At 41.7% G+C, this 26,214-nt stretch overlaps 1 protein-coding gene and 1 long non-coding RNA gene across 5 annotated transcripts in view; both read left to right on the top strand.

The window, feature by feature from the left end:
* The window catches only part of Kif18a (kinesin family member 18A), a 57,308-nt gene extending 46,122 nt beyond the window's left edge, over positions 1–11,186 (top strand). For 3 of the 4 annotated variants that reach the window (XM_087211508.1, XM_004851584.3, XM_004851583.3), the window contains exons 14-17: positions 1,825–2,263; positions 2,887–2,994; positions 8,192–8,301; positions 10,515–11,186. In XM_087211508.1, the coding sequence (XP_087067634.1) occupies positions 1,825–2,263; positions 2,887–2,994; positions 8,192–8,301; positions 10,515–10,597 (740 nt within the window). In that variant the 3' untranslated portion in view covers positions 10,598–11,186. The remainder of the gene's footprint in view (positions 1–1,824; positions 2,264–2,886; positions 2,995–8,191; positions 8,302–10,514) is intronic. The other variant, XM_021263954.2, reaches the window with a different exon arrangement.
* A 12,297-nt stretch (positions 11,187–23,483) lies between these two features.
* LOC110350533 (uncharacterized) lies at positions 23,484–25,167 on the top strand. The gene is made up of 3 exons (XR_002397148.2): positions 23,484–23,715; positions 23,998–24,207; positions 24,289–25,167. It is a non-coding gene; the product is annotated as an uncharacterized LOC110350533 (long non-coding RNA).
* Positions 25,168–26,214: the final 1,047 nt, after the last annotated feature.

Raw genomic sequence — 26,214 nt, forward strand, 5'->3', positions numbered from 1 at the left:
CCTCTCATGGGAAAAGAAGTTAATCTTCCAGCTATTAATAGCCACCAAATTGGTGGTAGCAGCACAGTGGAGAAAAGTAACTGTCTTTACACTGCAGCATTAGTATAAAAATATCTGGTAATGGAAAATTTGACAAATGTCATGTTAAAGGGAGTGGAAAATTATTTTAAGATCTAGATCTCATTTATCTAGTTCTCAGAAAAGTAAAATTCCTTAGTAGAACAGAGATCATATTTTTCTTCCTGTTTTTAAATTGTATTTCCTAGAGGGTAATTGTCAACGTAGCCATAGCAGAACCTATCGTCAACCAGCATAACAGGAATAATGCATACAGTGTTGGTGACTGCAATACGTGTGTTTTGACTTGGTTGAAAATTTGAATTGCTTTATTGAAATATGTAAAAGTTATTCCATTTAAGTTAGCATTTCATTGTAAAGCGAATGGAACGTCAGGTGGAAATTTCAGTGGTTCCCAATTCATGCTTTGAAAACATGGGCAGAGATAATACATCCTGGTTTCTTTGATGGGCGGTCTTCTCCAAGCGAAGGTACTTCCTGGCAGTCATGAAGCAAGCAGCCGGGGACGTCAGTCACCAGGTCCCTGAGATGAGCGCAGCAGGGCTGCTGGAGGGCATGGTCACGTGTCTGGTCCGTGCGGTCTTTGAGGCATTGATAAAAGGCGTTAGAGATGTCTGTGTACTTAAATATTTTAAGTGTGTCTAGTATTGTAGGAATGGAAACTTAAGTTCTTTCTAGCAAAGCAATTTATATCTTAATTTTGGAGCAAGGACCAAGAATTCTTTTCCTAAAGTCTCTGGATATTATGTTTCTGTTAAGGGTTACTAAACGACTTGAACGAGAAGAATGACACAGCGAGTGTCATGTTTTAACTACAACTGTAAGGGAAGCGGGATGTATGGGGGGTCAGCAAATTCAAGGGGGGAAAAGAAAGGTTTTAGAAACTGTAGTTGTTGTTAAGAAAGTACTGGTAGCTGGTTATGGGGGCACACGCCTGTGATCCCAGCACTCTGGAGGCAGAGGCAGGAGGATGGCTGCGAGTTCAAGGCCAGCCTGGGCGACAGAGGGAGCTCAAGACACAGTGAGACCCTGCCTCAAAAAAAAAAAAAAAAGCAAGTAGTGGTAAAAAGAAATGAGCAAATGCAGACTAGAGGGTAAGTCACTGCTCCTTGGAGAAGCATGTGCGTCTCCTGGGTGGAGGAGGAAGAGAGTAACACATGTTGGAGCAGGAGCTGACGGTATTGAGAGATTCTCATGACATCTGGGAAACGGGCTTTCACGGAATGGGAAGAGGCAGAGTACCCTGAACTCGCCAATTCTGCTCACTTACTTGGGGTATTAAACCGAAGTCGTTTTGCTCTGAGTTGTGTCTGATACAGGAGACAGCCGTGCAGTCATCCCAGCACACAGCTCTCCCACTAGCCTGGGCTTTTACTGGTTACTGCCGTTCCTGTGGACGTCGGCTAGACTTCCTCCCAGCTACCCAGCTAGTAGTGATAAACGGTGATACCCTACAATAGGATGAGTAGACCTGGTTGGAAAGTTGTTTTCATGGGTTCTCAGGTCTCGAGATAGTGATACTTGTAAATTGGTATTGATGTTAGCATTATTATTTATGTTTGTTGTATCTAATAAATTAACTGTATTTAAAGGTTTTAGCAATAAACCATGTTTTCTTCCTTTCTGATTTACTTATTTTGTTTAAGATTTCTCTCTATTGGCAGAAAAGTACTAAATTATTAGCAATTTTAATGGGATTATTGGCAAACTAGGCAACAGTATTGAACTTTTTATTTTATTGTACAGGCACATCTTCAGGTGACCCGAATCTGTTTAAAATTCCTCTGCACAAAAGAACTCGGAGAAAACTGATGCCTTCTCCCCTGACAGTAAAACATCCCGAGAAGCCAACGCTGGCTGAAAGTGTCCCGCTCAATGACTCTCTCACCAGAGAACTTCAGCCCCTTTTGTACACCCCCGAGAACTGCAGAAAACCTGTCCCGTGTGCGTCCCCACGGCCCTGGGTAAGGCCGCCCTCGCACCCTGCAGGCATCCAGGCCTTGGGCCCCTGTGGAAACAGTGGTGACTCACTGCAAATGCTGGGCAGGGTCGACAGCCCTGCTGTCTGCAGGGCAGCACATGGACGGAGCGCCACAGAGCCCCTCACTGCGTGTGAAGACACCAGGGCCCTGAAGCGAAAGTTACCCGAACAGGACTCGCTCCTGACCAAAAACAGTTTAGAAAGGTAGGAAAAGAGAATGCTGCCAGTTCTTTGTTTGGTTCAGTTTGGTTTTTTCTACTTTTTAACACAGCCCTTAAACTTGTCTTCCTTTTTCTTCTTTAGCTGTATTTGGTTTATTTCTTAGATCAAGTGTGCTCCCTTGATTACAAAATTGTGCTCCTTTTGTTTCCATGAGGTCTTACTTAGCTTCCTGAGTATAAATCCACCATAAGTCGTAAATTTGCCACCTCCACTCACTTGACCTTCGTTGAGAGACTGTAAGATAGACTGTGTCCTGTGCGCGCCACAGTTCCGTAACCCAGGCCATCACTGCAGGGCAACCAGCTCGCTGTCCTTCACAGCAGTTCCACTGCAGCTCACCGAGCTGGGCTTGCTGTGAAGCAACCACCTGTCTGAATCTGAGCACTGCCTGCCTGTGCCGTCCAAGCTGCCACCTCCACCTGTGCTCTTTGCAAAACAAAAAACCCAGCACAAGCGAGGGCAATTATGCAGTATAGAGATATATTTCCCTTTATATTTTAATACCCCATCGTTCTGTAGTTATGGAGTTATCTATGCCTTTTGTCTCGATAGTATAAATCAGGGTTACTCCTCTTTATTTTTTATTTTTCGCTGTTTCCTGACAGGCTTGGCCCTTCTTCGCTCTCAGGCACGCACCCAGTGCCTGTGTCGAGCACGATGCCATCCTACATGGCGATGACCGCTGCCGCTAAGAAGAAACGGAAACTGGCGAGGTACGGCCGCACGGTAACCTGCCTCCACCTTGGCTTCTACCCTTCTTCCCTGCCCGCAGCGCTTTTTATTTCTTGTGATTAGATCGACAGTTCATGTTTAAGCATACCTAGGGTAAATCGCTGTGAAGCAGGCACTGCATTTCCATTATTGCTGGGAGATCTTGAAGCCTCTGTGTTTCGTTTGATATTTACATAAAGTATTCTGTCTTTTAGATTATTAACAATAAATTGAAAAGTCTTCTAGCTTTCAAAATGTCACTGAGTTTTAATTTTTCTTCTGGTGGCAGTTTTTTATCATTTAGTTATTTGTCCTTTTAAACACTACTGAATTTCTTTCATCCTAGAATTATATTTCAGTGGATCCTGATAAGTGACAGTAATGCAGTGAAATGAGGGTCTGCTGGTCCTGGCTGTGACAGTGTGGGTGTGTCAGCCAGCTGTCCTGCTGGATGAAGGAAGTACAGTCGGCAGCTGCTGGAGGCCCTAGGGAACGCCCGAGGCAGCCAGGAGCTGAGGGCCTCAGACCCGGCAGAGTGGGCACAAGGGGAGCAGGGTTCCCCGCCCTTTTCCATGCATGGCGTAGGGCAGCAAACCACTTGTGCAGCTTTTGCCCTCAGTTTACCAGTTTCTAAACTCTGGACTAAGTGAGGGGCCACAGTACTAAGCAGCATTCTGACATTCTGCTGGAGCTGGGGTACAAGACTTAGGGTTCAGGAAGTATAACAGAACAGGTTCTGTCAAACACCCGCAGTTCATTTGAAATCCTTGAATGGCTATGATGAGTATGCCAAAGACACGATCAAATGACTGAAAATCAATAGGAAGGAAAAATTAGAGAAGCCGTGATCCGTACATGCTACAGAGCTTGGGACTACAGTGAGTCCCCGACCTACGAACATTTGAGTTGCGAACTTTCACAACTGTGAGCAGACCTCGAATTAGGAACATTCCTAGATGTAAACCAGTCATGGATGTAGCTCCCGTGTCTGCTGGACACTGTCACAGCTGGGCTGCTGTGTGTTTACTGTACAGTGCGAGAGTGCACAGTGGTACAGTACAGTCGGGGGCTTCCTGTATTTATGTGTGTGTTTGGGTTTTTTATGCTTTACATTGTGTATTTGTGTCAGAGGTATATAAGACTTACTTTGTCAGACTTATGAACAAATCCAACTTAGGAGCATTCTCCCAGAACAGAACTCGTTCATAACTCGGGGACTAACTGTATTGCATAACAACGTTAAATTTTTAACTGTGATTAATTTCAGCAAAGTAGATAAGATAGAAAATTTGACAAAGAACTGAGTTCTCTTAAAATGAATCAAATGGATAGTCTAGAACTGAAAGGGTAGAATTTACTGAAATTAAAAATTCAGCAACTCAATTTAACCATTTATTCCCATGCACAAAAGGATAGGTGGAGAATATAGAAAGAGGCGGGAAAGACTGGGGCACAGTTACAGAGGTCTGGAATGTATGGATCTTGAGTCTAAAGAAGCAAGAGAAAGAATGAGCAAAAACAGTATTTGAGGAGATGATGGCTACTGGTTTCTGAAAACTGACAAAAGACAAATCATACATTTGAGAAGTGCTGCAAATTACATGCAGGACCAACACAAAGAAATATACCTCAGGCCACAGTAGTAAAACAATGAAAGTCCAAAGAGGATACGGAGTTACATGGCCTGAATTTCATCACATATTCTTTATATTCTACAGAATGAACACAGTGACCAAATAACACTGAATAACTGTTTGTTTTTTCTGGTACCGGGGATTGAACTCAGGTCCCTGCGCCTGTGAGGCCGGCGGTGTAACCACTGAGCTAAATCCCTGGCCTCTGACTTTCTTTTCTTTTTTTTTGCAATACTACCATGGGGAGACAAGTATAAGACCTTAAGTCTTTTTAAACTTCCTGTTTTCTACCATGGACCTGTTGTCATGTGGACTACAAGAAATGAAAGTACAAATGGCATGCCGCATGCCATTCATGGCCCATATTCATGCACATATTCTATGCCACATCACCACATCTTCCACTTGTGAGCTTAGGGTCTGCCTTTGCCCTCAAAACCCAAGGACAGCAGAGCCTCGGAATGTCTCAATGTCAAATGCATGGCTGGTTTTTCCTGAGTGTCCGAGCATACATGACATCTAAGGGTTTGTTCAGTAGCCTGCCCCTTGTTCACGGTTTCACTTTCAGGAAGGTTTAAAACATTCAGTGGAAAATTCCAGAAATTAGCAGTTTAGAAGTCTTACAAATGTGTGTTCTTCTGAGAGGCATGATGAAATCTTCCACTGTCCCTCTCCATCCTGCAGCCTGTGATCCCGTTGTCCCACCCCTTAGCAGCCCTTGGTTACCAGATCAGCTGCCATGGTATCGCAGTGCTTGTTCAGGTGACTCTTATTTTACTTAGCAGTTTCCCTGTTGCAAAAGAATAGTGATGCTGGCAGTTCAAATGTGCCAAAGAGAAGCCATAAATTGCCTCCTTTAAAGAAAAGATAAACGTTTATCATAGATGTAAATGAGTAGGAAAAAATATAGGTTGTATTGGGTTCAGTATTCTGGATTATCCACTGGTGTTTTTGGAATAATACTCTGGCTAAAAAGGGTCTACTATATTTTTCTAAGACATGAACTTAAATTGTGCAATTAGTCTGGCTCATAAATGAGACTCAGTCACTTCATGAGGAAGCCTAGCTAACCACTGTCCTCTGTTCCATCCACTCTGTCACTAATTCATGTTTTGTCAGTTTGGTCATTCATTCCGTTAATTAATGTTGAGGGTTTGGGTTCTTTTGTTTCTCTACCCTGTTGTATTTACTAATTATGGTAACATTTACAGCTAAAAATAATCTTCAAATGTAAACTTGGTCATTATCAAATCACATGACTTTTCAAGAAATGCCTTAAGTGTGTGAAGCTGTATTTGGAGTAGCTTTAGGTGAGTTAAAGGACTTGCACATGAGCAACTAATATTAAAGGACATGTAAAGAAAGTAACTTGATTTTTCATAGCCTATTAATTACTCTTATTACATTCCCTCTGGTAACAATAATTAGATCCTGCCATTAAGGAAGGTTAAAAGAGATTAATACTAGAAATGTACATAATTGCTTTTTTAATCTTCCTTTTCCCCAATTAAAGCTACATGAGCTTGAAAGTAATAAACTGGTATTTTCCACAAAGCAGTGTTATATAGATAAATTTTATATATATATATATATATATATATGGTGTGTGTATAATTATGTGTTCTGTTTTTAAAAATAAATCTCCGTGTATATGTATCTTACTTTATATCAGAATTTTCTCTGAAAAAAACAATTAGTCTAAAAGCACTGGATAGTCCAAAATCTATCAATTTTTTCTTAATGCTTAACCTTGAGAGTATTCAGTTTGGGTTTTGTTTTTGGTACTGGGGATCAACCTCAGGACCTTGCACTTGAGAGGCAGGTGCTGGAACCACTGAGCTAAATCTCTGGCCAGGAGTATTCAATTTTTAATCTTAACAATGTATTTAATATCACTGGAGCAGACCATTTTGAGTAAATTAATTAGCCTACATATATAAATAAGATATGTCCAATAGCTTTTACTTGTATCGATCAGAGTTCTGGGTTTCTGCTTGTTTGTGTTTATTTGGTTGGTTGATTTTGTTGTTACTGTTGTTGTTTTTAGTTGTCTAGTCATTCCAACTAGAAATTTGTTTTCAACTAAAAGAATATGAGATGTGTTGTTTATTAATCAACTAGGAAGCAAAAGTTTAATTCTTAACTTTTATCAATAATTATGAAAATATATTTCCTACGCGGTTGGAAGAATCTTTGGATTTCTTATCAATGTCATCTTTAACACAATTTAAATTTTATAATTTTAAATTTTATTTATGTTATAAAGATTTCATCAGCAGACTATTTTATCTAAATCCCAAAACTCTTTCATTGTACTTGTCCTGTGTATAAATATGCAACTTATTTGCCTTGGATTTTATTCCTAGAAGTATGAGCTCTAGTGAAACAGATTTATTTAGAAAATTAATTTTCAAATGCAGGTGTGCTACAAGTAAAAATTGACGTCCTAGAATTAACCAAAGAACCATACTATAAAATAATAAAAACAACTTTATCATAAATTTATTATCTCTTATCAAGAGTAACTAATGACAGTGATGTATATACTTGAAGAAATAAAGTCAACAACAGTGTTTAGTAATCCAAATAGAAAGGTAGTGACTGTAGGACCATCTAGGAATAAAAAATTTCTGCAATGGAATGCATTCCTTGTATAACACTAGTACTTTGTAACCATTTTGGTTAGGCACCATCTGCACTTCTGAACAGAGCACTTCAGTTATTTTCCCCGCCCTCGGTGTTCTCCAAAGCCTGGCAGTTCTGGCTGTTTGCAGTGAGCAGGCTAACCTGCCCCGTCCCTAGGATGTGCGCTTCTGCTGGTTCACCACACGCACGACTGGGACTGCAGAAGGGCAAGTTGTGCCCTTCAAGGGAACCTCCAACTTACTGTAGCTGACACTCAAGTCAGCATCACTTATAAAATGGCAGAATGTATCTTTAGTAGCCAAAAAAAGTCCCTAAAATCAGCTGGTTTTAGTCAGTGTACAAGAGAGCAATCCTCCCCCGATTCAGCCCCCAAGCTTGCATGGGAGTTTAATAATGTGTCACCTCAGACTGAAGAGAATTTGGCCCCTTAACCATAACCAGTGTGTGACTGCTTATGGTTCTCAAGATGCAACAAATGAAAATAGGTCTTTCTTTTCCATTTCTATAGTTGTAATAACTGTAATTGTAACAATCTTCAATTTTATTATAAAACAGTACCATTTTGATTCCACGGTGCTTTCCAGATCATCTCAATTGTCCACATCCCCCCATTAGGGTTCTTGCTTCAAACTAATAAACAAGAGCTTAGCTCTTCACCATCTGGCTGCGTGCTGCCCTCTCTATACCTCACATAGCAGTAATCACTGCCATTTCAGCAGTGACCCAAAAATACCTATGGTCATAGCATCCACTTGAGAAGGCACCCTGTGGAGAATGTCCTCAGGGCCTCCAAAGGATATGAGATTTCTCAACTTCATGGTTCTGATTTTTATCACTGTTGCATAGAGAGCATGAATTAGAACTTAAAGATATAAAAAACTGCTTAACTAAAAATAAAATAATAACTTTCACCCTCAAGCTCTACATCAAGTAATCCGTTAACTGCTGAAGAAAATCATGGATTTGCCAAACGTGTTCGACAAGAGAATTCAAGCAATAACCTCTTACAAGAAAACAGACCAGCCATAGGTATGTCTCAGCCCTCACTTGTTAATGACAGGATTGATTATCTAACGTACACATAATACTTTACTTCTTATTTTTACAATGTTGTCATTAAAATGCCTGTTTATGTACTACTTAACACGTGTCCCAGGTAAGGTCATGCAGAGGGTCTTGTGATGCAGGGGAGCTTGGTACCAGATCTCCCAGCTTTCCATTCTGTTCTCTTGTTATCTATGCTGCCTCATATTGCAGAATTGGTGAATAATTTAGCTAATAATCAAATGTGTTATTTAATAAGTTGATTAAGTATGTTTTATAAACTATACCCACTTGTAATTTTCCTCTTAACCTGTTCTAATAATCTGGCCTCTGACTCATTTGTGTAATTACTGTACTGGCCGCAATTTGTTCCCAGTGATTGTAACACTCATTGACAAATGGAAAAAGATAATAATGAAGGTGACTGTATTCCCTCAGCTACATGTGGGAGTGAGGGAAGGGGCCCTCAGCGGAACTAGAGGCATACTATGCTCACCAGTTTCTAGGTCACGATGTCCAAACCTCTGTCTCTCTGACTCTACAATTCCAAAGACTTCATTCAGAAAGTACCTGTTCACTAACCGTTCACCTTGTGCTAGGTCCTGTAGTGAACACAAAGATAAATACTGTAAGATCCAATTTGGTTTTGTCTCAAAAGGAACGGTAGCACTTAGTATATAAAGAGGTCTCGAAAGGAAAGAGAAAGAAAGGAAAGAAGAAAGAAAGAAAGAAAGAAAGAAAGAAAGAAAGAAAGAAAGAAAGAAAGAAAGAAAGAAAGAAAGAAAGAGAAAGAGAGAGAGGGAGAGGGGGAGGGAGGGAGGAAGGGGTCTCAAGAGATTATGAGTGCTTCCATGAATAATATGAAAACTTTTTTCTTTTTTGTCAATGCTCTGTTTGAATTGCATATAATTTCTCAAAACTTTGCCAACCTGTGTTGCTGTTTACTTCCTGTAGTAGCCAGTGGAAGTTGTTTACCTTAAGCTGGATGTAAACACCTTTTATGCACATTTAAGAATCAAATAATCAGGTACTAAAATGGAAAATTGGTTGATTATTTGATTTGACATTCTGTGTTCCATAATGCTTAGCAATGTGTATCTGTAGTTGGTGTAGGTGAATACTGCTCCATTTGTCTCCGTTGAAAATTTTTCAAGATGTTATAATTCTGCAACTAAATAATAACCTTATGAAAATTCTCAGATTATAGAAATTTGGTTTTCTATTGTCTAGGAATGGTATAAAATACATCAATTTATTTAAAGCAAAGTGAGAAAAAAATTACTGTGGAAGAATAAGTGGTAGATAATACTAAACAACAGTTCTTGCCAAACAAGAAAAAAAGCTAACAATAGATTTTTTTTCTTTTAAACTATAGATTCTTAAGGATAAAGGACCACTTAGAAGGGAGGTATTAAAAAATGTAATATTTTACATACATTAGAATATCCAATTGAAAAATACCTAAATACATATCGGAAATTACTAGAAAAGTAAAAATGAGACTCTCTTCCTCTTTGGAAGGTTTTTGTGATATCAACATTTAGACCCCAGGCCTTCAAACTGACCTATATCCCAGCCTTTTTTTGAGACCAGATCTCAGGAAGTTGTAAGTTGCCCAGTCGCCACCCGGAATGCTGGGATTGCAGGCATGCACCGTCATGCCCAGCCCACCTAAACTCTTCAGCTAGCAACATACAAATGAAAAGTAAAGGGCCATCGGTTGGTAAAGAAGCCCACCATTGTTGGCTGAGCAGTTACAGAAAGAAGAAATAGTGTCAGGAAACTGTGTGCCTCCAAAGCTAAGGTGACCAGGAAAATGCATACACAGTTAGAAGAGGTCATTTGATGGTGTGATGGCAGCACTGGATGGGGTCCAGGGTCATCATCAAAGTTTGAAAGCCCAGTGGAAAGAATCCAAAGAATGAAAACAATTGCTTGTGAAAGAAAGAAGGGAAGAGACATGTAGAGTGAGTGAGTGTAGCATTTATTCAGGACTTCACCTGATACCTGTGTGTACACACGTGTCATGGAATTTGGCCATCAGCCTTTAAGCTCAAGATATAATGTGTCTTTGTTGTATTTTAAATTGTTTAAAGAGTAAATTTTCCATCCTTTGGGTATAATTTTTAATAAATAAGTTGAATGGTGAAAACTCATTTCTATCCTTGTACTATATTTCTGTATCTTTTTTTCTCTAGCGCAGAATAAAACCATCCATAAAATAAACTCAAACATGGTTAGAAAATTTGGAAGAAACATTTCAAAAGGAAATCTAAGATAAGTCACTTCAAAGTCAAGGATGGCGAAACTGATCCAGTCTGCTTCTGAAGGGATTTGTTAGTGTCCTCCCAGAAGTGTTTCAAACCTCGACAGAGACCTGTCCTGTAGAGCCGTTTACCACATGTCTTCAGCAAGCAGAAAATGCAACTGTCTTCTTTGGTACTTTAAGTAAATATGACTTTTCAATGGAAAAGCTTATGTTTTAGGCTTCTGAAATATTTGTTCCCTTTAAAATTCCCAACTCAGCATGGTGGCCACTCACTTTTATAACAGGCTGGTGCTGTAACAAGTTGAGGAGGGTGAGTTAGGAAACAATAGTTAAATTACCCTTATTAAATTACCCTTGTTAGTTTTTAAATAAAGAAAACTTAGAAATGGTAAAATTATAGTCCAAGACATTCTGTGACATTTCCATGCTGTATTTTACTCATACATGTATGTATTTTATTTTCCAGAAATACCTTTGATGTATAAATGTAGATAAAGGTTGTCCATAAAGTTGTTGTAAATATTATTTAAATGTGTGTAATGAATAAAATGCTAATATTGTTCCTTGCTACTTGATACATTAAAGATGTAGATTTTAAAGTGTTTGATTCTCCTCTGATTACTACCCCTTACATATGCTATTATTCTGTATAAAATGTGGATTCTGTATATTTGTATTTCAGACTAGATCAGGACATATGGTACCAGAACCAAATCAGAAAATAATTCATAGGCTGCTTAATAATAATGAGAAAATATTCTAAGCCATTCCTGCTGCTATGGGGATTACGTGGAACTGCAGCCTTGTCCAGCTGCCTTATCTGGCCTGTTTTTCTGCTGAATACAACAAACTTGTGTTTGCACTTGTAATTCTGTCTAGCATCAGAACCTTCACACCAAAGCAAACAACCCTATGAAATGAATCGTGACATTTTAAACCTTTTAGTGGGCTTTTTTGTTTAACATCTGATTGAGAAAGTATGAGGTAGAAGAATCTTCACACAGTTGTTCCTTCTGCATGACTGCATCTACTGCATGTTCACGGATTTCCATCCCAGCTCAGACACACTTTCATTGGAGGGGTCAGTGGTGTCCTTTTTCATTTTTACGTTACTGTCATGTACACTTTTTACATTTCTGTCTTCGCCCTTTTATCTTATTAAATCGCATTAATTTTCACTTATTACCATTCTTCCATCTTTTCTAATGTACAGCGGACTTTGGTTCACAAACTTGATTCTTTCATGATTCTGGCTGCAGAATCCCTCCCACGATTCTGAAGTAAAAAGAAAAAAAGACCCGGCACCAGTATTGGTGAGTGTCACGCACAGGAGCGGTGAAGCCAGAGGAGACAGGGCACTGAAAAGATGTGCGTGGTGCTTTCGAGAAAGTGCAGCGTCCGCCGCAGTTGCGGTCGCAGGCCTAGGTATCTTGGCCATCTTTCAGGGGGACTTTTCCAAAATCAGTTTTTAACTCCAAGCCGATGCTTCTGTCCGCATCATCTATTTGGCTGTACTTAATAAAGCCACCCTGAGACGTTCCCCATAGGTACAAATCATTCAGGCAGTTGGGACTCACCTTGCTGCCGAGCACTGACAGTCCATGATTGTAACTCTTGCTTCCAAAGCCTACAGTCCAAGCACAGTGCCTCTGCGACCTTTTCTGCTTTGAAGCAGTGGCAGAAGCCTAAATAGCTAATTAGCTGCTTGTGGTACCAGGCCATTGAAAAGTGCTCTTTTTTAAACACTGAAGATTTTTTTCAGGGAGAGGTTGGGACAATCCAGGGCCTCCTGCATCCAAAACCAACACAAATACTGAGTCAAGCCCAAGGTCTTTTAGCCCGTCAGAAAATACACCATTTCTCTTCTCCATTTCACAGGAAGATTTGGAAAGACAGACCTTGAGAACCAAGTGAAATAAACCCTGTGGACATGTTAGCCCTCCTTTGTGGTTGGAAATCCTGAAACAGTGATTGTTCCTGTGAACCAGCTCCCTAGTGCTTGAGTTTAATTTGGCAAGAGAAATGGTGTAATGAACTGGGTTTATTTAGAAGTCATCACAATGCCCCGATTGACTCATTCCCCCTCCCAGAAAAAATTATGGATAATAGTTCGCGATGTTCAACCTCTTTTCTAGGTATTGAGTACGTTTCATCACACACACACACCCTACTATTAGATGTTCATTTTTAACCAAGGGTAGTGGGAAGCAGTGGCTCTCAGAATTAGCTGGAACTCCTGGATTAGCTGGAACACCATCTGTCATTGTTCAGCTCACTGCTCATATGCCCAAGACGATGCAGTCGACGGTACAGAATTGACATTTCCAGGTGAAATTCATTTACAGAAGTAAACTAATTCCCAGCCATGCCTGTAATGACCATTAGAAAGTCCCCCTGCCACTGAAAGTAGGCTTTAAAAGGGAAGGTGAAAGTAATTGTTCAGTGGGCACGTGCCAGATGCGAAAGTTTTCTAGTTTTTCCCCCAATTCATTTTTTGTTGTTCCGGGTATTGAACTCGGATCCTTGCACTTGTGCAGCAGGCAGCAAAACCACTGAGCTAAATCCCTGGCCCTCCCCCAATTCATTTAATGCTCATTTAGAAATGCACACCAAAAAGGACTTGATATTTAATTCTTTTATAAACTGTAAACATCACAGTGGTATTTGGGTATCTTACAGACTTTGTCTATAAACAGAAATTGCTTCAAGGCATACTCCAGATACTTGCTGGTACAAAATTTTAGAAGCTTAACAAGTTCGTCAAATGAATGCCAATAATTTTTAACACTTGGATGGGAAAAGCACATTTAGTACAATGAGTGCTACAAATATTTACCTTTTAGTGGTCATTGAAAGGGCTATCTATAGGACACATTTGCAAGATAGATCCTGTTATAGATAGCACCTTAAAATATATCTATACCTAAAACAATTCAGATGACAATTAGAGATTCTACATTCTAGCATATTATCTAATGCCAGATGGGATGTAACATAATATTGCATAACATAGCATGACTCAGCAATGAAAGTGGTTTGGATTTACAATATTTTTCAATTGGAAGTATCATTAGAAAATTCCTGGGGTTGAAGGGAAAGAAACTTGTTCCTGAATAATCAATTCTTTAGACTATTATATTGATAAAGCCAGTTGTAGGATTAGCTCCCCACCTGTAGCAAATGAGATCTTTTGTATTCAGACATTGTCTCTGTGAAAGAGTGAATCAGGCTATCCAGAGCTGCATACTGCTAAGGCATTCATAACTGGTTAACAATGTCAAAGAAAATAGAAAGGCAGCATTGAAGCAAACATGAAACTGCCTATAGCTTAGATGAAAACAAAACACACAGCAGAAAAATACTCATAAATATTCATTAGGCAATCACACTGAAAAGTTCCATTTGGTCCTTATTATAGATTTAACTTTTATACATAAAGCTTAGAAATATTTTATTCTCTTATTTAACTAAAATCAGATCAAATCATCTAATAATTTTGTGCTACTGTAAGTATTTGGCAGAAACTGCTGTGTTCTGGTATAGGTCTAAAGCAGCCCCTGAATCCTTGTGTGCTTGGGAGATGATGGGATTATGGCCAAGCTTGCCGCTGGAGACGGTTCTGGTCCAAGGAGAGCATCCCTGGGACGTGGCCTGGAAGGGGGTATGGCCCTCCCCGGCTCCTCCTCCCCTCCCTCTCTGCTTCCAGTGGGCCATGATGTGAGCGCCGCCCCTCCACCAGACCCTTCCACACGCCTCCCTGCTGGCCCGCTGTGGACTAAAACTGTGAGCCAAAGTAAATCTCCTTTAAGTCACAGCTGTCAGGTATCGAGTCTCGGAAAATGACTAAGACACCCTGAGTTCAATGTCAAAGGAATATACAGGCACTAATAATTTCAACTCCCATTGCATTTTAGTTGTGGTATCTTCGTGGCAACCAGATTGGGAGCTCTATGAAGTCCAAGATCACACTGTTCTTGTTCCCTCCCGTTCACTTTTTACCTCAGTGCCTAACACAGCACCTGGTCCTGTGTTTGGTTGTGCTCGATGCATCTAATTGAAGACCCTGAGATAGTTCACACTGGCATTCCCCAGAGGGGCTCAGACTGCTTCATCTTTGGCAATGCAATGCAAACCTGGTATAAATTGCACAGTGAAGTTTTCAACTAGCAATTAAAAAGTGACTCCTTACGATCATCTTTTGAAATATGTTCTAACTCTCCCAGACAGCCTGGATCACTTGTTGCGGATCTCCTAGGTGAGCCGTATACCGAGAGGCGTGTGCCATCCCCTGTGTGGGCAGAAGGTGATGTGGCTATGCACTCATGGCAAGTATTTCATTTCAGCCCTCAACATTGAATTGATTATTTTTAAATCTTAACTTTGGTTGAAATTTTTTTTAAAATCACATCTTAACACTTTAGACTTTCCTATATTGTCAAGATTATGAAATAATCACCTAGAGTTATAACTATAATTATTTACAGGATATTTTTAGCTAAAAAGTGCAGAGTTCCTTTTATGTGCTGGATTAAAACTCATCTCACATCTCTGGTAGACAGCTTTTATTAGTCCTATGTACATTTACACTGTCAATATATTTAAGAGTCTAGATTGCTTACTAAATTTGATTTTCCTATGCTTATTGACCTATAGAGAAAGAAAAAATAATTGCCTACTGTATGTAAATACTTCATTTTAAAGAGTGGAAATATGGTGAAATTACCATTGTTTTTGTCCTGTATAATCTCAATTAGAATTGAGGAACTGAAGTACTCTGGTCATTTGATTTTTGAGGTTTACCAGTTCTAAAGTTTTTGATTTAAAACATTTTTAAATTTTGATCCTGTATAGAAACTCCCGTTTTCTCAAAAAGGAGAATCCTATTTCTCTCCAGTCTCAACTCACCTGACTGCACCCTCCATACTTCGCTTCTGACACAGGTCGGTGGAAGTTTTCCCCACATTAACCAATTCCCCACCTCTCAGGGCACCAGCTAGATATCCTACAATTCAGTTATGACACTAACCACCCAGATTCGTGCAGAGCCCACAGGTTAAGGGCTCAGTCCCCAAGACTACCTCCGGCCTCGGGCCCTAGTCACAACTAGTGGATCCCCACCTCTCCATCTGCCCATGTTGGCTGCAAGCTGGAGTTCCCATGACCTCCTCTTCATGTGTGATCATTGCTAGCAGCTCAGGAAACTTCTGGAAACACTCATATTTACCCATTTATTGTGAAGACACAACTCAGGAAAACCTGAAAGGAAGAGACCCATTGAGCCAGACCAGAGAGAGGGAGCATGGAGCGCCCACATACCCTCGAGACACACCAGCCACATGTGCTCACCAACCTGGAAACCATCCACACCCTCCTCGATTTTGATAAAGGAGGCATGATCAATTAAACCTTCAGCCATTGATGATTAAGACAATCTTCAGGCCCTCAACCCTCCCCTCTAATCACGTGTTTGGTTCCCTGGCAACTACCCCCTCCCATCCTGTGGTTATCCGGGACTTTCCAAAAGTCACCTCATTAAACTAAGCTCAGGTGTGGTTGGAAGGGGCTTGTTCTGAGCAACAAAATCTTCCATTCACAGGGATCGCTCTTAACACTTAGGAAATTCCAACAGTTTTAGAAGCTCTGTGCCAGAAACAAACACAAAATATTTATTTCTTACAGTCTCACAGGCTCTCATTGTCGAAAATTAATGTTAGGCCCTTAGGGTAAGAAGAAATATGAGTTTCTCTCCATGTCTTCCTCTACATGCAGTGCAGGAATCCCTTGCATAGCATTCCTAATTCTTCGTGAAATTTTTTAATGAATAAGAAACCAATCTCTTTGCGAGCTGGCACATGCCACTAATGGAATATTAATTTTTAGAAAGTTCTAGTTTATGTTGGATCCAAATCTGAACTACTGAAACTGGTTCATCAGTTCTAGCTCTGTTTTTGAAAGCAAAAAAGTCCCATATCTTGTCGTCAATTTACCACTTATGCTTAATATAAAATCTGCCACACAGGATCATTAACCTTTATTACAAGGACTTGATAACGTCACTGGGAAATAGCCTGTTCCTGATTGTTTGCATATGCTATATTACTCAGAAATGCCTGCAGCTGCAAAGAAGAGCTTACCCAACTCGGACAGCTTAATGAAGGGGGACTCGCTTCCTCACAGAACTAGAAACCAAGAGTCAGTTGCTACAGTTCACTCCAGATCAGCAATGTTCAGGGATATTTTCTTCACAATGCTCTAGTTTTTGTTTTTGTTTTGTTTTGTTTTTCTGGTCACTCCTTAGGTTCAAGGCAAGGGAAAAAAAAAAGGGAAGGTGCAATGTTTTCCCCAGCTGTACCTCTTTTTCTCAAAAAAGCAAAAGCAGTCTCAGAAGCACTCCAACCAGACTGTATGGCTTACATACCATTGTGATCCCAGCCCTTAAAAGAATATGGCACTAGTAAGTGATAACTAAATGTTAGAAAATCAAGGCATAAATGAATGTCTTTACATCCACATAGTCATGTGAATGAACTCCGGCCAGAGAGGAATCCAAACCAGAGATAGATACAAAATCAAAACACAAAGCCATCAAAAGCCTCTCATTCTTCTTCAAAAGGGCAAGGAAAACAACCCTAAGGAAGCAGTGGGAAGGAGAAGCATTTCAGCATTATTTCTTGCTTGCTAGTTATTGAAAACTAACCAAGAGGGCTTCAGTGATATACAGCTGCTTAATTTTCTCTTCAGATAATCACACCACACGTTAAGTAAGTGATCAATAAGATTTTGTTGTGGAATTTTTCCTGCTGAAGTATCAAACCACCAACAATGAAAGAAAAATATTAAGTTTCCAGGCAGGGGGAAAAAACCCCTAGGAGCTTATTAGAAATGGAACATGTTAGACCTCACCTATAAAACACCTGTAGTTTAGCAAGATGCCCAAGTGATCTGTAGTGTGCATGTCCTTCCATCCTTCCCCCCTTCAACATCAATCTTTCTTAATTATATTATTATAGAATAAGTGTTTTATTCTGTTGCATAATCCTAAGGACTCTCCATATGATAATTACCACTATAATTATTGCTGTTATTGTTATAATTATAGATGTTATGATACAGAACTAAGTCACCTGGTTTGATGTAAGGAAATGTGGACCGCAGGGCAGAATTGCTCAACCTAGGCTCTGTTGAGCAGTGGGCCCTTGTCCTCTGTTCCAAAGAGCCCTGCTGCGCTGTGCGGGCTGCTGAGCCGCATTCCTGCCTCTGCTCACCAGAAACCTGTTCCGATCACTTCCTTTGTACCAACTAAAAGTCTTCATAAACAATGCCAGATTTCCCCTGGGCAAAGCAGTCACAGTGGAGAAACAATGCTCTTCATTCAAACGCTGCCATTTGACAAGGCATCTTCCAGGCAACGTTTCTTATTTTCATTCTATGTCTTTGTTCACGTCTTAGTTTATACCAACTGCCACTATTTATTGCATTTCATGTTATTCTATCTGCTTGGATCTTTTTTTTTTTTTTTTTTGCTACTGTTTCTCTTGGAGTAATTGTTAAATGGGTGATGTGTGGACAGTAAACATACTGAATCCATACTGACTTGGCCTGACTCGTTTGGCTGAGGATGGAAATCCATACCTAGTGTCTTTTCTGGCCTTTGAGAAAGGCCATTTGCTTTGAGGCCATTGTTTTCTGGCCTTTGAGAGCTGCCGATACAAAGTCTGCCACCAGAGTTACCGTTATTTGTTATATATCTGGGCTGAAGTCCATATTATACTCTAGGCTGAATTATGTGAAACTGTCAATATTCAAACATTTGTTTTTCCTTTACACCCAAATTTCATATGGTTTAATTCAATATTTCCTTTCTATCTGTGTTACCTTTTCTATACTTCTTTTCCCCCTCTGTCGCTTTCTTTGGGATTTTTGTTGTTACATTTCTCTCCATTAGTTTGAATGTGTGTCCTTTTTCTCTACTGGTGACTACACTAGAAATTAGAGCATGTATGTGGCTTACCAGGATCAAGCAGGACTTGATATTTCTGCCTCCTTCCGGTGACAGCACCCCTACACTTTTCATACCACTCAGCTCATCTCCTTTGCTGCCCCCGTGAATTTGCTCCATGGTAACCCTCCAATGGGACTGCTAGCTTTACACCGCATGTTTATTGGGATTTCGTTCTATCAGCTTGCATTTTGGTTGCTTTCTTCCTATATTTCCAGGCTGCCCCCAGAGACTCTTCTAACCTGAATTTAAAAAAAAATTTTTTGAAACAGATCTTATTGTGAATTCTGTGGTTTCGTTTCCTGAGACTGTCTAACCCCACCTTTGTTCTGTTTTTTAAAAAACACTGGAAAAGGTTATTTGCAAATGTAAAAGTGAAGAGAAACTGGCTCTGCAGAGTGGACTTGGGCCAAGTGCAAGAGGACAAGGCAGGATAAAAGTACCCTGGAGGGCATAGGGTGAGCTATCTTGAGGAAAGCCCCCACCTGTATTCTGGATGAATATTTTACAGGTTGCAGAATTCTAGGTTGGCAAGCATGTTCCGTAAGCACATCATGACATCACTGAACAATTTAAGCATTTGCTTTGTGGAAGTCAGTGACAGCCCCACTGTTACTGCTTTAAAGATAATCTCTTTTTCTCTGGGGTTGGATACTTTGTGGTTTCCTTTCTCCCTCTCTGTAGTTTGAGGTCTTTATCAGTTAGAGAAATATTTCAACCATTATCTCTTAAATATAATATTTCAATTACATTCACAATATCATCAAATATACTGGCACCATTAATTTATATAACCAATAAATGAAAAAAACAAACCTATGGCCAATTAAATAAATTCTGACATGTATTCTTGTCATTTAAGAATCATCTTATACTTGTTGCTATTATTTTTTATTAGGAAAAAATGTGTTATATGTATATAGGTCGTTATATACAATGATGTATGTTCATTCTACTGAGAGAAGGGGGAGAGATCCAATCTATGAAGTTGGCTCACATGATTGCAGAGTCTTGTCAAGTTTGAAGTCCAGTGGGGAAGCTGACGGGCAGGACTCTGGGAAAAGACACAGCCACAGTACGGAGGAAGACTGCTGGAACATTCCCATTTGCTCAGCGGAAGTCTGACTTTTCTTGTTTCGGCTTCCGATGGACTGGCAAGGCCCACCTAAACTGTGGAAAGTAATTCGCTTTCCTCAGAGTTCGGAAACATCCTCCCAGAAATCTCCAAAATAATGTTCAATTAAACATCTGGCCCACATGGTCCAGACAAGTTGATGCATAAAATTCACCATCACAGCACCAAACAAAGAAAATACACATGAAACAGATTGCTACACAGGTATTCTTAAAACTTCTTCCCACAAGGAATCTTTCATGGTTTAGATCTAACATGGCCTCCAAAGCCTCAGGCGTTCGGAAGATGATTGGATTATGACTGACTTGCTGTAGGGGTGGGGTCTGGCTGGGACACGTGAGTCACTGGGAGCTGACCTGGAAGGGTTCATCTCCCTCTCAGGCTCCTCCTTTGACTACTTCCTGGCCACTGTGATGTAAGCAGCTTTCGCCCTCTACACATGCTGCCAACCATGCGAAGACTGAAACTTGTAAACTGTGAGCCCAAATAAATCTCTCTTCCTTTAAATTGACACATACTGTGTCTCAGGGATGAGGAAAGTGTCAAAGATGTATCCAAATCTCAGGGTCACTTCTTGGCTACTGTCTGTGTGAAGAACTTCCTCAAAGATTCCATAAAGGATTTAAAGGCCATTAATGTTATGGGATCTGAATCTGTGGAGGTAGCACAGTAGCAATTTCTCCTTCCCATAACTATTTCATGGAGAGTGAAATAAAGTTCTTCCTTGCTGTCTCTGGGATTTTCTTGCAAAACAGTGACCCACATGGCTGCACATATGATACTTACAAATACACAGGCAATGATAATTGGTAACTGCTGCCCAGCTTTAGTAAAAGTAAGATGTCTTCAATTCTACGACACATCTCGGTTTCAGAAAAGGAAAAATATGAAGAACCAATGTACATCTCAGCAAAGAAATATTTTATGACCTCTGCCCTTTCTCTTTTCTCCTTCTGAAACTTTAATTAAATCCATGCTAAACCTCCTATATATTTAAGTACCTTTCTCCCTGTATTTTCAAACTTTTACTGCTGCTAAATCCATCTTTCGCACTTTAATTTTCATTATTACATTTTTCAGTTCTTGAGTTTCTAGTTGTTTCTTTTGAAAATAAGCAATGTTCTAAATTTAATGGTTTCTAGTTACTTACTGAAATTTTTATGTTTGTCTTTTATCTCCAGAATTATTGCAGGTATTCTTTACAGGTATATTTTATGAAAGGACAAAAGACTTTTTAAAAATAAATAATTGAGGGCACTCTATGGAATAAAAGCCATATTGCATAACTTGCAACCACAACAGCATACACACAACAGATCATAAAAGATTGATTATGGATTCTGTTATCAGTTTCTAGTTTTTCCCCACCAAAGAGGTGGTAGAACAAAGTCAATTGGAAAGACATGAGTTTGAGTTCTGGCCATGTAATCTTGGGCAGTGACTTTACTTCTCTGAATCTTGCTATCTTTATCCATACAATTATGATAATAACCATAGAGATCAGAAGGAATTGTCTTGGATCCAGTTAGAGTAGGTATGGATGGCCTAAGTAAAGCACTAACACAATGCCTGGCCCACAGTGCACACGGCGCACAGGTGTTCTGTCACCACTAGGCACTGCTAAAGCCAGCCCCTTACTGCAACCATCTGTGTCTTCCTTCTGGCCTCCCTCAGGCCAGTCACACACAGCACTCCCACTAGGATGTCTGCTGCTTCTTCCAGGAGCTTTCCACTGAATATGCAGCTTTGCCAATGCATTTCCCCAAGAGCTTGCTTTTATGGTTTGTTAGGGTTTGGTGAATCTAGAGTGTATGATACTAGGATTAAGGGCGTGTGATTACTAAACCACTACAAGGGAGTGATGGTTTGGCACTGCCCTAATCCCAGTAGTCTCGATAAAATAAAAGGAGCAGAAAGACATTGTTAAGGTCTCTTGTTGCTTTTGCTGTCTTCCACCGCCATGAACTGTTGCCCCTTTGGAGCCAGCCGCTTATGGACTAAACCTCTACAAACTGTGAGCCAAATAAACCTTTCCTTCTTTAACTTTGGGTGTTGTGTATTTTGTCTCAGCAATGAGAGAAAAGTAGCTAACATGGTTTTTTTATCTGTGTCTTCTCGAGCTTTATCCAGTACAGCTTAGAAACCAGAGCTTTCTTCTACCATGGTGCTCTGCAAAATGCTGACCACACAGCCTGCCACAGCTTTCTGCCTCCCTAAGGGACGCATCCTCTTTGCAGGAACCGTGGCAATTGGAAGGGAGAGTGCAGAAGAGGACAGGAGCAGCTGCAGGAAGATTTGACAAAGAACATCTAAATTCCCTTTAGCAACACGACCACGTCCTGCACGCGGTGAGATTAGAAACCGATATCCAGTGCACACCAGGAAAGGTGCAGGGAGGACAACCCCGCCAATCCATGCACCTGCTCCTCTTGGATTCGCTCAGGGCAGTTCGTGGGCATTTCAGATCTCTGGGAAGGGGAGCTCATCTCCCCAGATGCAGCCTGGGCAGGTTACGTGGGAGCACTGGTGTGTGGACCATTGGCCTTGAGGTAGATCACCCCAGGGCAGCCTGCACTGCTATAAAAATGCAGAAGGAAACAAGGGGATGAAAGAATTCAGATGTGCTATGTAATATACCAACTCCCCACTGTGAAGGCAATCATGTGTAGTAGTAAAAGTAAACTTTTAAAAAGGCAGAACCCCAAGATGACCTTACCTTCTTCTATGTATTTGCCTTCCTTCTCCTTAAACCTGATTATAGATGCATTCCAATTAGCTGATGTCATAGAAACATAATTTCCTTGAGGGTAGAACTCTGGCCTCATTTATCTCCAAGGCCCTGGGGTCACCCTGTGCTTGGGATGAGATCTCCGCTGCCCAACTCAGAAACAATGGCATTGTTGAGCATGCGGTTCTCCAAATCACTTAATCCATGACTAATCCATGCTCAAAAGGAAGAACAATGCATACTTTGTTCCCCTAATGAAGATTTTGGTGAAGACGAAACAATGAAATATTTCTAAAAGTACAAGAGCGTGTCAAGACACTTACTGCTCTTTTTGTGGATGTAACTTGGGACCTTCAGCGACTCGTTTCTCTTTTCCACTGGAGCTGTCCCATCGCCGCAAGCCTGTGTCATGTAGTGAAGATTAACACATTAGAGGTCTCTTTAAAAAGTTATATTCAGTTAAATCTGCAACATAAATACCCTGGTCCTTGTCAGGTAAGAGGGCCAAAGACCAAGACCAGACCAGGCCACAACAAGCCTTTATTAGGGGAATAGATCTGCCGGGCTGTCTCTGAACAAAGGAGAGACAAAAGCAATATGGCCAGGGCAGGGAGAGTCTTTTATAGAGACTGGGGTGGGGTTTGTAGGGGCTGAGGCGGGGTTGACTGAGGTAGTGACTAGGGAATGGAGGAGCCGGTGATGTCACTAGGTGGTAGGAGGTGAGCGAGTATTAGGTTACTCTCTAGGTGGGAACAGGGGCATGCTGGGAAGAAGGGTTTGTTCTTTGGTGGGAGCAACCATCTTGGTATGATGTCACACAGGGGAGGGGCAAGGCACCATAGGAAGAGGGCAGCAACTATACCTAATAGCTGCTGAGGTGGTGGGAGACCTATCAGTCCTAACCCTCTGGATGCAAGTCCATTGTGATATTGTTTCAGGTACAAATGTGACTCCTAGGGTTTGCTGAGGTCATAATCATTAGGAAATATTTAGTGCCTGGATGTGTGCATGGCCTAAAAGAAACATGATAGGAGTCCTTTGGGGACAGAAACTGAATTCCGCTTGTTATTAACCTCTCCCCTTCCCTGGGCTGTGCCTTTCACCCGAACTCTGGTCCCGCCTTTCTCTGACACTCAGTTCATTGGTTATATATTTCCTAACGTTTGGCCTTTTATCTCTCTCCTTCTCTGAGTGCCTTTTTCACAAGTGAATTCTTTGGTTCAACAAGTCTCCATGAAACACATGCTTGGCATAATGCTGGGCCCCAGGTACAGAGAACACTGAGATGCTGTCTTGTCTGTTAGATTCTAGACGCTCACTGGAGAGCTTAGCGGGCTACCATGTCAACGATAGATCAGTATACTCCTCAGGGCTAACAGAGGAGTCTAAATGTTCCCCTGGGAGGAGAAATGCATGGGTATCTCACTCTGACCAAACCACAGTCCTCTGTCTTTGCTCTGTGGCAATGCCCTGTGGCTGGTACCAGGCCATGGCCAGCTTTGGGCCCTGAGCTCGGTGCTTCTCTCTGCATTGTCTCTTATGCTCCACAGCAAACCTGAGGTTATCCTTGTGTTATCCTCACTCTATCAATGAAGGGACAGAAGATCACCGACTCCTGAGAGCTCCCCGTTACCAATACCGTCTGCACTGACTAGTGAAGAGATTTTCAGCTTCAAGCAGCCACAAAGCCTCCCAAGCTGGATTCAGGAATTGAGAGAATGATTGGTTTGTACAAATGAAAGAAGCAGGATGAACCTCGGGTAAGGTTTATCCCTGCAGCTCCATGATGCCAGCAGGGGCCGAGCTCTTTCCTTCACTGTACTTTGCCTTCGCTCCTGCAGGTTTCACCCGAGTTGAGTCTGCTCTCAGAACAGGGATGCCCACTGCCCTGTCCAGTACCAAATGCTTCTGAGTGAAAGAAAGGAGCCTCTTCTCTGCCAGTGGAGGGAAGTTCTGGGCTGTCCCTCTGGCGCTGTGGCCTCTCGATCCCCAGCCAGACACTGCTGCAGGAGAATGGTGAGCTGAGAGGTAACTGGTTCCTCCTCTCAGGCTCTGGGGGAGTCTGTGCTGGAGAACTTGCTGGGATGATATTTGCCAACACGCAGCACAGTGCAGGCCTGCAGACGTGCTGACAGAGGCCGATTCCTGCTACGACTGTAACTACTTTGTTTCATATTCATGCATTCAATACGTAGTCAGTCAGTCATTCAACAAACACTCGCTGTGCGCACACAGTCAATGTTCCCAGCACTGTTCCAAGGGCTCAGGAGAGTGTGGTAAACAAAATGAAACAAAATCTCTGCTTTCCTGACGCTCTCGTCCCACAAGCAATGAATAAATACACACCTAATAAAATTGGAATAAGAATAGGGGTGGGTGGGGCTGAGCGGAATTCTCCGTGTACAGAGCGGCCAGAAAGCAGCGTGTGAGCAGAAGACAGGACAGAGTGAGCCCGGGCCGAGGACAGAAGGGACAGAAGCACCGTGGAGCTCTGTGTTTGCTTTCGGCCCAGGGTCTGCAGAGGTCTGGCGAGGTGCGGGCCGTTTCCAAGGTGGACAATTCCTGCCAAATGCCTCGGAGCCACCTCGAGTGTCTTGAGGCCCAGCCACGGCCTTAGCAATAAAGCTGCTTCTGCTCCCTCCAGCCCTGCACGCTAATGCTCCCGACCCTTCCTGTGGGAGAGAGGCTCGAGGGGGCAGCAGGGCTGCGGGATCAGAACAGGGCGGGAGATGGGCGCATTCATTAACGCTGTCTGCGTCATTCAGGTGCGTCTGCGCGTGTGGCGGGATAGGACCCTTAGACCTCCGACCTGAACACCACGCGCTCAGCCCAGGTTTTGGTGTGAGCTGTATTTGGTCAACTGAGAAGTTAAATTTTGCTGTGTGCCTGGAACCTGCAATTCTGCATCTGTTTGAAGGCTCATTTTCCGTGTGATCCACCAGCATAAGAAGGTCATCACAAAATTTGCGATGCATCATCAGTGGTTCCAGGGAGCCACTCCACCGTGCGGAGGGGCCAGGGTGGAGATGTCAGGGGTTCCTCTTGCTGGACCATGAGTGACGGAGAACAGCCCGTATCGTTGCTCCTCAAGGGTGGGGAAGCAGTAAAACATCAGGGATAGGCCTGCAGGTGACAACAAAGGACAGGTCAGAGTTTACACGGTCGCTGACACATGTAAGTATGGGCGCTTCTTGGGTTACAGTGGAGCTACGTCCTGATGAGTACCAAGAGCTGACAGTGTCACAGTTGCCATGCACTGGACTCGTCTGTCTGCCAAACACCACAGCCCGTCCTGAGCTTCTCAGGTCTGCTCTGGGCACTCACCTTCGCTTGCCTTTGGGTAAAACCATCTAACACAGGGCCTATCTTACAATAAAGCGTGGATTGACCATGAAATTTACCCACTGCTGTTCTGAAAGTAAAAGGCAGAATGGTGTGTGGATGTGCTGTGGTACTATTCTAAAGCCAAAAACTCAAAAACCAACTACTATAAGTTGAAAACTTTCAGCACTGGCTCTCAGCAGCCTCGGACATTACGATAATGTGAACGTGATGCTCATAGAAGTTCATCCCGCTTATTTTGCCTGATTCACAGCTTCTCATTGCACCTTGACTTAAAAAAATCTGATCTTTCCTTTAACACCAGTCAAATAGAGTGATGGATCTTCAAGGGCACTGACTGTCCTGCACCAGACTTGTGAGCAGCTCCCCTCAGCCTGTCCCACTGAAATTGAGGGCTGTGGGGTTGGAACATGTGTGGTGCCCGT

Source organism: Heterocephalus glaber, unplaced genomic scaffold (genome assembly GCF_053883595.1).
Source record: "Heterocephalus glaber isolate CG9 unplaced genomic scaffold, H.glaber_assembly_v1.0 deba00001428, whole genome shotgun sequence".
In the NCBI taxonomy this organism is placed as follows: Eukaryota; Metazoa; Chordata; class Mammalia; order Rodentia; family Bathyergidae; genus Heterocephalus; species Heterocephalus glaber.